A 14,969-nucleotide genomic window follows, 5' to 3' on the forward strand; every position below is an offset into this window, starting at 1 on the left:
GAAGACAACACAAGGAACCAACCTTACAAGTTATTCAACTTTTCACAATTTCTTCTTGAAAATAGTGTCAGACCCCATAAATTAAGAGCTCAACCCCATAGAACCACTTTCCTTATCTGTTGTCAACTATATATTTTGTACTTCTGTACATCACAGCCTACAAACCTTTCCTCTAGTTCTGTTTTCTACATCAGCTCACACAACCAAAGAAAACAGTTTGTTTAGACAGTCTACTTAAATAGTTAATTACAGATGATGTCACAAAAGATTCACTCAGATGCAAGAGGTTGTAGGTGGAGTTTTCCTGTCTGGGGAGCCATTCTTAAAGAATCACTCAGAAGCTTAATATTATTAAAATTCTTGGTCAATAGTTCAGGCTTCTTACTAACTACCTCTTACAACTTAACCCATTTCTATTAGCCTATCTATGTGCTGACCCGAGACTCATGGCTTTTACTTCTATCCCATTTTGTATATCCGGCTGCATCGACTGGTGACTCCTCTGACTCCGCCCTTCCTTATCCCATCATTCTCAGTTTGGCTTTCCTACATTACCTTAGAATCTGTTCAGCTCTTGGCTAGTTAACTTGTTTATTAAGCCAATCACAGCAACAAGTCTTCACAGTGTGCACAAAGGGATTATTCCACAGCAAGAGGCAGATCAGGCAGAGAATTTAGGAAGAGGTAGCCAAGTCCACTACCAACAATAAGCACCCAGAAACTTGTAAATGTTCAGTAATCCAAACCATGTACTTTTGTGTGGTGGAATATTAGTTTAAGATGTGTACACTTGTTTATTCTATGGAATATTTGTTTAATGATGAAATGATGTGCTGCGTTCTTTTATGTTGCATTTGTTTAACTATGTAAAACTGTGCTACTTTGCGTGTCTAAAACACCTGATTGGTCTAATAAAGCACGACTGAATGACCAATAGCTAGACAGGAGAGAGGAATAGGTGGGGCTGCCAGGCAGAGAGAATAAATAGGAGAAGAAAGAAGAGCTGGAGTTAAGAAAAGGAGAAGGAAAAGATGTCAGGGCCAGGCATCCAGACAGACACAGAGTAAGAAAGAAAGGAACAGAGAATAGAGAAATGTAAAAGCCCGGAGGCAAGAGATAAACAGAATAATTTAAGTAAAGAAAAGCTAGTTAGAAAAAAGCCAAGCTAAGGCTGGCCATTCGTAAGTAAGAATAAGTCTCCAAGCATTTGTTTGGGAGCTGAATGGCAGAACCCTAAAAGAGGAAAAGAAAACCAAAAACTGAAAGATCCAGATAAATCCAGACCCCCTAGTAGGAAGAATAGAGCCAAAAATCTAGGTTAGCCAGTTCAATGACTCTATTCCAGGAACTAGCTGACTATAAAGTTAGATTATCATCTTAAAAATAATCTTGAGAAATGGGAGTTACCCCCTTGTGATTATCACTGGTGTTTTTGGAATTTTCCAATGACGCCCTCCCTATCTGCTTTGGGTTGTGGTTTCTTCTCTTAAATACCTCTTTTCCCAGCTACTCAGGGTCGAACTCCTCTATCCCACGGGATATGAATCTTGGCCCCAGCACGCTGGTTCCTGTCAATAAACCTCGTGTGATTGCAGCAAGGATGGTCTCTCGTGAGTTCCTGGGAGGTCGTGTTATCCCGAGACTTGAGTGAGAGTCTTCCCACTCTGGGGATCTTTCAAAACAAAAACAAAAACTACACTTTTGTGTCTTTGTAGAGTCTACATTACATAAGCAGGAGGAATGAATTCAACTTCACCTCTTTGCCCTTTATGGATATGGGAAGATAGGGGTGAGTGTCAATTTTCTAACCAAAGGGCTGGATCTTTCAGTGAGCATGCCCCATCTTAAGGTATCACAGAATCTTTTTGTTAAAACAAAAAATGTTCCTATTCTATACGTGGAAGATTGCAAAGGCACCTGGTGCTTTGTCAGGAGCAGGGCTCAAATCCAAAAGTTGACAAAAGATTTTTCTAGTGCCTCTTTCTACAAAGGTGTTAGAAGCTGTGAACCAGGAACCAAGTGCAGATATCAAACATCTATTTGTCTTTCTATCACTGAAACAGCAGCCCAAACTCCTGTGCCTTCTTAGTCTTTTCTCAGTTGAGATTTCCAAGTTCTGCGTCCTTGGCAGTGTTGGGAGCACTGGTACATTGTAGAATATCCCAGTAAAATTCATCCGGTACTTTTCTCATAGCTAGATTGCTGGTGGACTTAGCGGAACAAAAATGGACTAATGTCTGCTTTTGTGGCCCAGTCAAAGCCACATCCTGTTGTCAGGATTCATCCTGTCGATCTTGACCTTGGTTACCTGCCTTCTTCACGTTTTCCTCTCATCGTTACTCTGTTTCCTCTTTCCAAAGTTTGCAAGGAAATCACTAATGAATGTCCATCCTTAAGAACTAGAAATTTAAGGCTGGAGAAGTGGTACAGTGGATAAGTAGTTAAGAGAACATATTGGCCTTCCAGGGGTCATAATCCATCATTGAGAGGTGACTAAGAGCAGCAAGCAGATATTGTTCACCCCATGGCTTGAAAATAAGACTACTACCACAGTTTCAAGTCAAACTTGAAGCCAGGTGATGGTGGCGTACGCCTTTAATCCCAGCACTCGGGAGGCAGAGGCAGGCGGATCTCTGTGAGTTCGAGACCAGCCTGGTCTACAAGAGCTAGTTCCAGGACAGGCTCCAAAACTACAGAGAAACCCTGTCCCGATAAAAAACAAAAAAAAAAACTTGAAGCAAGTTCTAATTCAATACTTGCCAGATGGATGGACTCTGGCCAGGGCCAGATCCTCGGAAGTGGCCCCAGACCAAGTATTGCAAGGGCTTAAGAAGGAAAGCTCATAGTTCATTGCATTTTCCATCATGTCCAATCAGGAGTACGTGTATACCCTGAAGTATCTCCTGCCTGTGTACCTCCAGCCCACATGTAATATAGCACATCAGGAAGACGGCTCAAAGTTGTTTAGGGGAGTGAAAACATGTCACTTGTTTTCTTGATGAATTTATTGAAGTAAAATTGACATGCAGTGAAATTCCCCTATTGTAGATGTAGCATTCAATGAGTTTAGAAAATCATATTCAGTTGTCTTAACTGGAACCACTGTGAATATAGAATACTTTAATTACCCACCCAAATTTTGTTACAGTCTTGCCTCTTTTAGAATGTCCTTTCTCTTAGCATAATCTTAGAGCAGTGGTTCTCAAGTAGTGGGTTGATGGCCCCTTTGGAGGCCAAACAACCCTTTCACATGGGTCACCTAACACCATCAGAAAATACTGATGTTTACAATTCATAGCAGTAGCAAAATTACAGTTATGAAGTAGCAATGAAAATAATTTTATGGTTGGAGTCGTCACTGCATGAAGAACTGTATCAAGCGGCCACAGCTCTAGGAAGGTAGAGAAGCACTACCTTTGCATGTTGGGGAACAGTTTCCTCCAAGATTGAAACATTCTATCCTGCAGGGATGCTCCTTAAGCAGAAAGGTAAACAACTTAAAAGAGCTTCAAGAGTCCCTGAAACTGACTGGGTTCACTGGGTTCCTCCCTGCCAGAGTAAAAAACAAAAGCTGATAGTCCCTCTCAGATGAGCCAGGCTGCCAAGATGTCTCTTAGACAAGTCAAAGGATAAATAAGACTCGAGACCAGAACAGACTAGCTGAGGTGGGAGGAGCAGCTGAGCTGCCTGGAGGAGGTTTAGACCAACTGAGGCACCTGGAAAGGTGTAGGGGCGGAAATATGCAGGCAAAATTCCACATGGTCTGCTGGTCAGAAATCTGAGTGACTTACAAACACAATACGCACCTTCCACGCAGGAGGGGATGGCCTGGCTCTTTTGAAGTAAAGCAAACCCGGTGGCATCCCAACACGTGTCAGGATATGCTAAGATAGCTCTGTTCCTTCTGTTGTAAATTATGAGGTCACCTGGGGAAGAGGTGTTCTCAGTCTACAGGACAAAATAGACATAAACAAGATGTGACTTAAGTCACACACCCCCCAAACAGAATGCTAATGAAGTTTTTATTACCTTCCCTTTCAGTTTACATTGATATAAAAGCTATTTAAAAAAACAAAAGCGGGTGATTTCAGGATTTGAATGATCACTGAAAATCCCTCCCGATACTGTCCAGTAAATTGTGTCTTTATTCCCACACCTCTACACTGGTGAGAAATGTTTTATGTTGGGGCTGGACCCCGACAGAAAGTACACTTTCCAAACTGTTTACCTTCCTGCTGGTGGTTCCAGGTTTCTAGCTATTTTATTTATTTATTTTGTTTTTTTTTTTTATTTATTTATTTATTTATTTATTTATTTATTTATTTTCGAGACAGGGTTTCTCTGTAGCTTTGGAGCCTGTCCTGGAACTAGCTCTTGTAGACCAGGCTGGCCTTGAACTCACAAAGATCCACCTGCCTCTGCCTCCCGAGTGCTGGGATTAAAGGTGTGTACCACCAATGCACAGCTTCTTCCTTCCTTTTCTCCTCTCCTCTTACCTCCTCCCCTCACCCCTCCCCTCTCCTCCCCTCCCCTCACCCCTCCCCTCCCCTCCCCTCCCTCCCTCCCTCCCTCCCTTCCTTCCTTCCTTCCTTCCTGACATGGTTTCTCTGTGCGCAACAGCCCTGACTATCCTAGAACATGCTTTGTAGACCAGGCTGTCCTCAAAGTCACCAAGATTCACCTGCCTCTGCCTCCCGAGGGCTGGGATTCCAGCTGTGCACCACCACCACCCCGCAGTTACTAGCTTTGGTGAACTGTCACCTGTGCTGGTGTTGGGCTTGGTGATATAACTGTCTTTGAGTCATTTCTGTTCCTGTGAGTAATCGCTCACTCATATTCATGTAAGATACCCCAATAAAACTCATTGGTTCACCAAGTCTGACTTTGCGGTCTGTACTTTGGTCTGCATGGGTTTCCTGTCTGGGGTGAGTTGACATGTGTGTTGTGCCTCCCCAGGGAAAGTTTTGTCACACAGCAGAGCAGAAGCAAAAATAGGCCGGGCGATAGTGGCGCACGCCTTTAATCCCAGCACTCGGGAGGCAGAGGCAGGTGGATCTCTGTGAGTTCGAGACCAGCCTGATCTACAGAGCTAGTTCCAGGACAGGCTCCAAAGCCACAGAGAAACCCTGTCTCGAAAAACCAAAAAAAAAAAAAAAAAAAAAAAAAGCAAAAATAGCCTTCAGTAAACTTTTACATACAGACCTTAATATTACCTTTATCCTAACTATAAATAGGCTCGAACTGCTGTTAGCTGTATAAGAGGCAGCCAGCCCTTTCCAGTGTGGCTATAGAGTTTAGCATTCCCAGCAGCAATGAACGAGTATTGCAGCTGTTCCTCATTAACATTTACTATGATTTTTTTCTTTTAGCTATTCTGGAAGCTTGTAGTACTATATTGTTGTGTTTTAATTTACACTTCCCTAGTGTCATGTAGTGGTTTGAATGCAAATGGCCCTCATAGGCTCCTATATTTGAATACTTGGTTCCCAGGACTGTTTGGGAAGGATTAAGAGGCATGCTCTTCTTGGAGGAGGTGTGTCACTGGGGGTGGACCTAAGGTTCCACAGGCCCAGGCCATCTCAGTTAGTTCTCCTTTTTGCCTCCTGCTTGCAGCTCAGGATGTAAGTTCCCAGCTCCATCATACCTACCTGCCTACTGCCATGCTCCTGGTCACAATGGCCATTGTCTTTCCATCTGTCAGACCCAATAAACTCTTTCTTCTATAAGTTGCCTTGGTCATGGTTTTTCTTAATATTTATTCATTTATTTATTTATTTATTTATTATGCGTACAATATTCTTTCTGCGTGTATGTCTGCAGGCCAGAAGAGGGCACCAAACCTCATTACAGATGGTTGTGAGCCACCATGTGGTTGCTGGGAATTGAACTCAGGACCTTTGGAAGAGCAGGCAATGCTCTTAACTGCTGAGCCATCTCTCCAGCCCCACCATGGTTTTTCTTTATAGCAATAGAAGAATAGAAAAGTAACTAAGCCAGGCATGGTGTCACACACCTTTAAAATTACCACTCAGGAAGCAGAGGCAGGAGGATTTCTGTGAGTTTAAGGCCAGTCTGGTTACATAGTGTGTTTCAGGACATCCAGGGCTACAAAAACCTTGTCTCAAAAATATTAATGTAGAGCCGGGCAATGGTGGCGCACGCCTTTAATCCAGCACTCCGGAGGCAGAGACAGGCGGATCTCTGTGAGTTCGAGGCCAGCCTGGTCTACAAGAGCTAGTTCCGGGACTGGCACCAAAGCTACAGAGAAACCCTGTCTCGAAAAACCAAAAAAAAAAAAAAAAATTAATGTAGGGCTGGAGAGATGGCTCAGAGGTTGGGAGCACTGGCTCCTCTTCCAGAGGATCCAGGTTCAAATTGCAAAATCCACATGGCAGCTCACAACTGTCTGTAAGTCCAGTCCCAGGGGATCTGACACCTTCATACCGACGCACATGAAATAAAGTGAAATAAATTATCTAAAGATATTAATGTATAAATATAATATGTATTGTTATATCATTTATGTATTATCACATAAAATACATTGATATATAACATGTATCATATATTAACATTGTATACTACAACATATGGAATATATTAAAAATATATAGCTTTTGTATATATATATATATTTTATATGTATTATTTTTGCTTCCTGGCTTTTTTTTTCCTGTTCTGGAACTAGCTCTTGTAGACCAGGCTGGCCTTGAACTCACAGAGGTCTGCCTGAGTGCTGGGATTAAAGGTGTGCACCACCACCACCCTGCTTGTTTTTCTAAACAGATCTTTCCAGCCCTGAATATGGGCTAGGATTCAGGCATGTGTGCCAAGTCTACTGCAATGGTTGTTATTCTTTTTTTTTCCTGTCTGTGTGTATGCCTGAAGGCCAGAAGAATTGAACTCAGGACCTTTGGAAGAGCAGGCAATGCTCTTAACCACTGAGCCATCTCTCCAGCCCCAATGGTTGTTATCCTTTTTTTTTTTTTTTTAATTTTTCGAGACAGGGTCTCTCCGTAGCTTTTTGGTTCCTGTCCTGGAACTAGCTCTTGTAGACCAGGCTGGCCTCGAACTCACAGAGATCCGCCTGCCTCTGCCTCCCGAGTGCTGGGATTAAAGGCGTGCGCCACCACCGCCCGGCTGGTTGTTATTCTTGTTGAAGAGGTGTTATCAAATGGCCATTCACACTCAAAGGGAGGTTCACATTGCTTCTTAGGTAGCCACGAGACACCAGAGCACTGAAATCCAGCTAGCAAAAGTGAGATATGTGGATGGTGAAAAGTATATTATACTTTCCTAAGTAGGAAGAAAATCTAAGCTGTCTTAATTTTTTAATCCAGTTTTTTTTTTTTTTTGCTTGCTTTTTGAGACAGGGTTTCTCTGTGTAACTTTGGAGCTTGTGCTGGCACAGCCTCTGTTCAAGGCTGGCCTCGAACTCACAGAGATCTTCCTGCTTCTTCCTCCTACGTGCTGGGATTAAAGACGTGCATCACCAACACCCAGCTTTCCAAGATGTTTCAATTTTTAATGCCTAGTATGTGGTGACACATGTGGGCTACATTAGATTAATACAGTAGAATTAGTTTCACATTTTAAATGTGACTACGAGACTATTTGAAACTACATTCCTGGTTTGCACTTGTAACTCATATTACATGTTAGTATTTATAATTCTTTCTGTGTATGTGCAGTTATCTATATTCCACAAGTCTGAGTGGGGGTCCGCTACTATCCTCGCCCTTGTTGAAGCAAAGATTTCCCCCATTTCTTCTACACTGGATACTTTAGCTTAAGTAGCAGCCCTAGAGCTTCCTAGCAATTCCCCTGCCTCAGCTTTTGGTCTCCCTGTAGGAGTGCCACTGCATCTGGCATGCTCCTCCACCTCCCCCAGACAGGATTTCCCTGGCCATTCTGGAACTCGCTCTGTAGACTGGGCTGGGCTGCTTTTGCTCCCGGGTGTTGGGATTAAAAGCATGTGCCACCACTGCCTGACCCTGAACCTGGCTTTTTATTCACTTGGGTTGCTAGGACCGAACTCTGGCTATGGGCTATCAGACTCTGCTGGGCAGGGTAAATTAGCTACCTCTTTTCTTTGCTTGGCCATCTCCCTGGCCCTCACATTATCTGCTACTAGACAGTGTTTGTGTCTTCCAAGACATTTCAGTCAAGTCAGTCACAGCCCTGGTGTACTCTAACGTGAATCCGTTTGTCACATTTACAGTCAAATCTCAAAGCCTTGGTTAGTTGCCAGGGCCCAGTCTTCTTTCAAGGAACCACACTGACATTGCATGCTCTTGAGTGTTGTATTCAGAAATATTTAGAACTTGAAGGTTGTTTTCTATTTTTACCCAAGAAGATCAAGAAAGGGCAGGTTTGTTGTGACCATAATTATTTTGAAGTGGCTTGCAGTCTTTTACTTTGAAATAGAGTAGCCCAGACTGGCTTTGAACTCAAAATCTCCTGCCTCCCACTCATAAATACTAAGATTAGAGGCATGTACCGCCTTGCCCAGCTTTGCTTGCATTTGGAAGTGTGGATGGTGTCTTTCATCTGTTTTAAGAGTACAATTAGTTAGCATTTTGGTTCTACATGAGCATGAATTCCATCCAAAAGGCAAATTTTGTTATCAGTTTCAATAATTAAGAATGAATTCCGGGCTGGAGAGATGGCTCAGAGGTTAAGAGCACTGACTGCTCTTCCAAAGGTCCTGAGTTCAATTCCCAGCAACCACATGGTGGCTCACAACCATCTGTAGTGGGGTCTGGTGCCCTCTTCTGACCTTTAGGCATACACACAGACAGAATGTTGTATACATAATAAATAAATATTTAAAAAAAAAGTATTTAAAAAAAAAGAATGCATTCCAACACTCACTGCTAATAGCATCTTTATTACCAGAGGAAAAAGAAGAAACCTCAAACAAATCTTTTTTTCATGCTGTAGTTTGCGTTTACAAAGTGTTACAGTACACCATCTCGAGACTCTTGAGTTCTGAATCACTATGCCATGCTCTTGTCTCTCAGGAGCCATGTCTAATAGGACAGGGCTTTGAAGGCTTCCTGTTTCCTCTCCTCCCTTGGGGATCTGCTTCCCCTCTGTGGGCTGCTGCTCTGATTATGCCTTTCCCATCCCCAGATGGCCAATTATTGCTATTTTGCACTGCTCACTCCATGTTCTGTGCCTGAAGTGCTATTTGCTACCATGCTACCTCAGCTTCCTCTGTTCTAACTTGAGAAAACCAGACCTTCTCCTAGACCCAGCACCTCCCTTGTTCTTAGTAACAAACTTTTGAAAGGTAGCCCTAGCTCTCAGTTTCATATTCAAGGAATTGAAATAAAGGCTCACAGGTTAGAAAAGTTGCAAGGCAACTTTATTAAAGCAAAGCAACAGTACGGATCACAAATAGATTTCCAAGAGCAAAAATGGGAGTCCTGCAGAGACAACTCAGACTGTTCATTGTGCAGATATAAGGCAGAGTTTGAACGGCTAGTACCTACATTAAAAACAAGAGAAACAGCTGGAAACGATGGCTTAACAACTTTAATCCCAGCACTAGGAACAGAGATAGGATCTCTGAGTTGAGGCTATCCAGGTTTGCATAGAGGCTCTAGGGTAGCCAGGACTACAAAGGGAGACCCTGTCTCATAAAACCATGAGCTCTCCTGTCAGCCAGTTTAGCTAAAGTAGGCAGGTTCTGGTTTAGTGAAGATCCTGTGGAGAATAGAGTAATACAGTACAGATAAGGGCTGGTTACAGATAAGGGTTTGTCATATATAACCATCTCTCTAGAGTGCAAGATCTTTTCCATACCAGACCTGATTCTGACCACTGCCAAGCTCAGCTATGCAGATGGTAAGCACAGACCTCTCCCTAAAACTTCACTTAGGGAGGTGCCTTATAGCACATAAGAGCCAAACAGACCATGAGGGATGAATCTTACTTCACTGTTCAGAATGGGGTACATGAACAGTTGTGTTGTTATGGGTTAACTACATTAAAAACATGTCCATGCCTAGCCCAAACCAACTGGAGTCCCAGGTTGCTATCACTCACTTTGCTTGCCTCACTGGGATTTTTAGTTATTTCCTGAGTAGCCCTGGCTGTCCAGGAACTTGCAGAAATCCATCTGTCTGCCTCTACCTCCCTTGTGCTGGGACTGAAGGCATGTGCCACCACCACCCAGCCAGCACTTAAGCCTGTGAATAAAAATCTTTACCCTTCTATTTTAGTATCTAGTAAAAACCACTTCAGAGAAACTGTAAAGTGTCTTCCACAGAATTGCTTTGGCAGGGAGCCACAGCATTCCCTCTAGGCAAGGGTGTGGCTGTCTTGACAAAAATCAACCTAGTAATTTTGGTTCAATTTGAGTACAGTCCAGTAAGGCAAGAAGATACAGTGGAGCTCAAGGTTGCTGGCCACACAGAAGCAGCTGGTCCACATCAACTCTTGATCAAGACAGAGGCAGAAAATGGGAGAATTAGGGGCTGGCAAGATGATATAGGTACACGTCACCAAACGTTTCAATTTCTTCCTTTGAACACAATTGGTAGGACCAACTCTTACTTGACCTGACCCTTTATATGCCCCCACACATAGGACAAGAAGAGAGAACTCGGGTAGGGAGACAGTTCAGAGGTCATCTCAGTAAAGCTGAAGCCTGCCTTGGTCATTTAGCATGCACCAGGCCAAATTTGATTTCCTTCTCCAGGAAAAAATTTCTAGAGACATGGTTTCACGCAGTCCAGAATGGCCTAGTTTCTGTTGCCTTTCATCATCCCAAATGCTAAAATCACAGGTCTATCAACACTTTCATTTATAAATGTAAAAATTTTAATATTTTTGTAAAATTCTGAACAGCAATAAAATGTGATTTCAGCTTGTTAATAATAACTGAGCACAGTCAGGCATAGTGGCTCATGCCTTTAATACCTGCACTAGAAAGATAGTCAAATCTGTTGGGTTACAGGCCAGCCCTGGGCAAAGCGAGACCCTGCTTCACAAAAATCAGATCATAAAACTGGGCATGCTGGCACACATCTCTATTACCCTAGCACTTGACGTAGTATGGTTAGCTAAGGCTTGGGGGGGGGGGGCACTTTCAACACTAAATATACAAATTGAGTCTCAAGCTACTTATGACTTGGAGATCTTTTATTTAACAAATAAAAAAAATGCTAAATAGCCAAGCTCTCTAGCCACTTATCCCTGCTCAAAACTCAGTTTAGATCCAGCTGTGCAACCTGGGAATCACAGGATACATGTACCCCATAAGCTATGAAAGAAACCCAACATTGTGTAGTGTCACAATTCAAGACTTACATACCAAGTCAGACATACCAAACATAAAAACTAGACCAGGCGGTGGTGCAAGCAGATCTGAAGATGAAGCCAGCCTGGTCTACACAGAGAAACTGTCTTTAGAAACACCAAACCAGGGGCTGGAGAGATGGCTCAGAGGTGAAGAGCACTGGCTGCCCTTCCAGAAGTCCTGAGTTCAATACCCAACAACCATATGGTGGCTCACAACCTATATTTTCATCCATATTCCCTATTCTCAGAACACTGTATACATAAGTTAAAAAAAAAACACCCAAACCCAAAGCAGTGAACTGAATCTAGATGCATTCTACCCTCAATTGAGAAGCCTCAGCATTGCCTAGTTTCCCCCAGACCTATTGCACACAAACACCACAGGCCATTAGTTCAGAGATGAACTTACCTTAGTTAACAGGGCTTTTCTTCTAGCACCTCCTTGGGGCTGTGTGCTATCCTTTTCATCTCTAGACCCACTCAAGTCCAGATACCCAGTTTAACTCCCATCTGTCTCAATGTCTGACCATCCCTTGTTAGAATTTATGTGTTTCAACCATTAGTAACCATACAACACACCATAATCTTAACAAGCCTACAACCACGATGAACCATACATTGCCAAAAACAATTTCATGCCCTTGAATTTGGCACCTTTGAGTAGTCTCATGTACTACGAAAAAGTCCGACCAACACCTAGAAAAACAATTTACAAGTAAACAGCACTTGTCTCCAAGAGCTGGGAATAAAGGCAAACACCATCTTGCTTGGTCTAAGTAAATGCTAAAATCTGAAACTTCAGGAATCAAGAGCTCAAAAGGGTTAGGACAAATGCCCCCATCCATGAGGGCTTTGCTCAGAAATTTCAGTCCCATTTAGATTGCAAGCACCTTGAGACACCCTAAGCACAGTAGGGATTAATAATTTAGACTGCACAGCTGTGGTATTTTACATAAACATTCCAGTTAATGGTCGTCTTCCCTAGCAAGCCTCCTCACTCAGCCCACCACTTCCTGTGTCCCCAGGTTCAGATTCTCTTTCCCAGCCCCTACTTCAGCCTCATAGGAATTAACCTTATGCTACTAAAATTCAAAGCAATCACAAAATCCAACACTGAACTGACATTAAAATACCTTAGCACAACACACATAATTTTGGAAACCAGAACATTTATTTTATGACAGATTGAAATCCTCAAGATGAACTGGATGCTGCAACAGCTGCCCTCTTGGGTTTAGGGGTTGTCCCTTCACGGAATCCATGTCTGCACCAAGTTAAAAAAAAAAAACAAGAAAACTTAATGCAGGAACATCAACATCATTTCCAATTTGATTAAACCTTAAGCTTATCTCAGTTAAAATGCTGAAATCAATATAGCATTCATAAGTTCAGACATTTATTTTTAGAACATCATTGATAAGCCATCATTCACTCCACTTAAGATACCCACATCAGATTACAACGAACTGATTCAAACAAAAAGGCCCAACAATTTTAGGCTCATTTCCCCAATTTTCAAAAGAACCAAAGTCCTTATGGTATAAAGGACAGGCTCCAATCTTTCCTTAGTGACGGAAAAGAATGACCAGATGAACAGCATCCTTGAAGCTGCTCAACCAAGACTAAATTCTTTTTTTTTGTTTTTTCAAGACAGGGTTTCTCTGTGGCTTTGGAGCCTGTCCTGAAGCTAGCTCTTGTTAAGACCAGGCTGGCCTCGAATTTAGAGATGCGCCTGCCTCTGCCTCCCGAGTGCTGGGATTAAAGGCGTGTGCCACCATCGCCCGGCTCCAAGACTGAATTGTAATCAACACTCAACCTACTCTAGGAACCTCATTTCATTAATGTGAGCCATCTGAAGCACAAAACACCAGCAAGCCATTACACAAAAACTCAAACACAAGGAATTGTCTACATTCTCTTGCTTGCTGCCTTGTGACCCTGAAGTCAGGTCCTACAGCAGACTGTAGCCAGAAGCCCCCAGCACTCAAACCTCACTTTCCCTATGGGCAATCCCTACATCATGGATGAGCAGCGAGGCAAGCGGTGCAGGCTTCCATACAGATTCTGAAGTCTAAGATGGGGCAGAGAATTCTGTATTCTTAAGGAAATGTCAAGGTCCCGGCTTCAGGGCTAAAAACAAACCAAAAACCAACAAAACCCCTATCTAGGGTTAGCACCCAAAAGAGGTCTAGGTAGCAGACGCAGGCGGATAGCTGTTGAGTTCGAGGCCAGCCTGGTCTACAAGAGCTAGTTCCAAAACAGGCACCAAAACCACAGCGAAACCCTGTCTCGAAAAATCCAAAGAGTTAACCAAGCAAGTAAGTAGCCTTCGGGACCCCATTCGTAGAACAAGTCTTGACAAATCCGGGTGGTTCACAGATACACTCTAAAGGGGAAAAAAACCAACCCAAACAGGCCACAGTATTATTCCCACTATTCATCAGCGGAAAGTTACAGGACTCTTATCCCACCCTCCAGAGCCAATGGTATCAAAACAAACTGTACCTGAATCTTCGGTAGACAATTTTTAGATGCCTCATCCGCCCAGTCCCGGTAGTGTTTCGTCTCTTCGCCTTGGCACTCCAGTTATCTAAGAAAACACGATTCCAAAGGGTTTTCTCAAGCACCCAATTTTCTCAGAAGTGTCTTTACAATGCTTTCACCGAGCTTCGCCAACCACCACGCACCCAGTAAGGGGTTCTCTAGTCTACCTCAGCTCAAGGCATAACCGGCCAGAAGATTAAGGCACTTACACTTTCTCTTGCGCTTGGCAGGGTAGCCGCATTTGCCACAGGTAGACTTCTGAAGGTGGTAGGCCTTAGAGCCACAGCGGCGGCACAATGTGTGCGTCTTGTTGCGACGCTTTCCGAAGGATGACGTTCCTTTCGTCTGCAAGGTAAAAGCATTTATAAGCAATTTTGAAGACTACTTTCCGACGTACTCTGGCATTTTCACGGAAAATGACTACTGACGAGATGTAACAAGTACATGGGGCAAAGCATTAAATTCTTCCCACGAAAATTGTTAAAAAACTACTGCCGGTAACTCACACGATCTGAAAGGGCGTCAGCGCTTTTGCAATCTCCTTGATTTTAAGCGTTAAGGGTTTAGAGCAAAGAAGGTGCCCGCCTCCTGCTCCGAGCTCCAGGGAAGAAACACCACTCGTTTCTCGGTGTTTAGATCCGAATGTCCCCAAACCCGTCCTGGGCATCTCCCCGGGGACAACACCGCGCACGATACCCCCAAAGCCCGGAGACCCACGGCGGCGCTGGGACCGCAGGCTCGGCCCGCCACGGAGCGGCCGTTCCCCTGGCTCCTGCGGGCCACCGCGGGCACCCCGTCCGGGCCCAACAGTTCCCCTTATTGGGAATCTCGTCCCCCACGCACCGGCAGCAGGCGGAGCAGCCCGGGGAAGAAGGATGGAAAGAGATTAACAGAGCCCGAGCACCGCACTCACCATCTTGCTTCTGCCGCCGAGGCCAAAGAGACCGGAAGAGAAAGCACTTCCGCTACTTCCTGTGGATAAGCTTCCGCCCGGAGAACTACTTCCGTCGTCCGAGGTGCAGCACTCTTAAGGCTCCGGCGCAGTGGTGTGGTTGGGACCCGGAGATTCGGAGAGCCAAACGAGCGCCCGCGCCGGTAGGGGGCGTGGCTGGCGC

General features: G+C 43.9%; 1 protein-coding gene and 1 non-coding gene across 2 annotated transcripts; both read right to left on the minus strand.

Annotated features, from left to right (window-relative positions):
* Window positions 1-9,348: 9,348 nt before the first annotated feature.
* On the minus strand, window positions 9,349-14,904 carry Rpl37 (ribosomal protein L37). Its single transcript, XM_075975964.1, has 4 exons — window positions 14,768-14,904; window positions 14,064-14,199; window positions 13,816-13,900; window positions 9,349-12,574 (listed from the first exon to the last, which is right to left on the minus strand). Exons 1-4 carry the CDS (start codon window positions 14,768-14,770, stop codon window positions 12,505-12,507), a joined length of 294 nt encoding a protein of 97 aa, XP_075832079.1. The 5' UTR covers window positions 14,771-14,904; the 3' UTR covers window positions 9,349-12,504.
* LOC142853227 (small nucleolar RNA SNORD72) lies at window positions 12,653-12,733 on the minus strand. Its single transcript, XR_012911145.1, has one exon. It is a non-coding gene; the product is annotated as a small nucleolar RNA SNORD72 (small nucleolar RNA).
* Window positions 14,905-14,969: the final 65 nt, after the last annotated feature.

Source organism: Microtus pennsylvanicus, chromosome 6 (genome assembly GCF_037038515.1).
Source record: "Microtus pennsylvanicus isolate mMicPen1 chromosome 6, mMicPen1.hap1, whole genome shotgun sequence".
Taxonomy (NCBI): domain Eukaryota; kingdom Metazoa; phylum Chordata; class Mammalia; order Rodentia; family Cricetidae; genus Microtus; species Microtus pennsylvanicus.

Excerpts from the sequence above, each read along its gene's own strand:
- Rpl37 (XM_075975964.1), bottom strand. Across the intron at positions 13,901-14,063 it reads TGCCAAGCGCAAGAGAAAGT|ATAACTGGAGTGCCAAGGCG; the intron begins GTAAGTGCCTTA and ends GTGTTTTCTTAG. Across the intron at positions 12,575-13,815 it reads ATTGTCTACCGAAGATTCAG|ACATGGATTCCGTGAAGGGA; the intron begins GTACAGTTTGTT and ends AACTTGGTGCAG.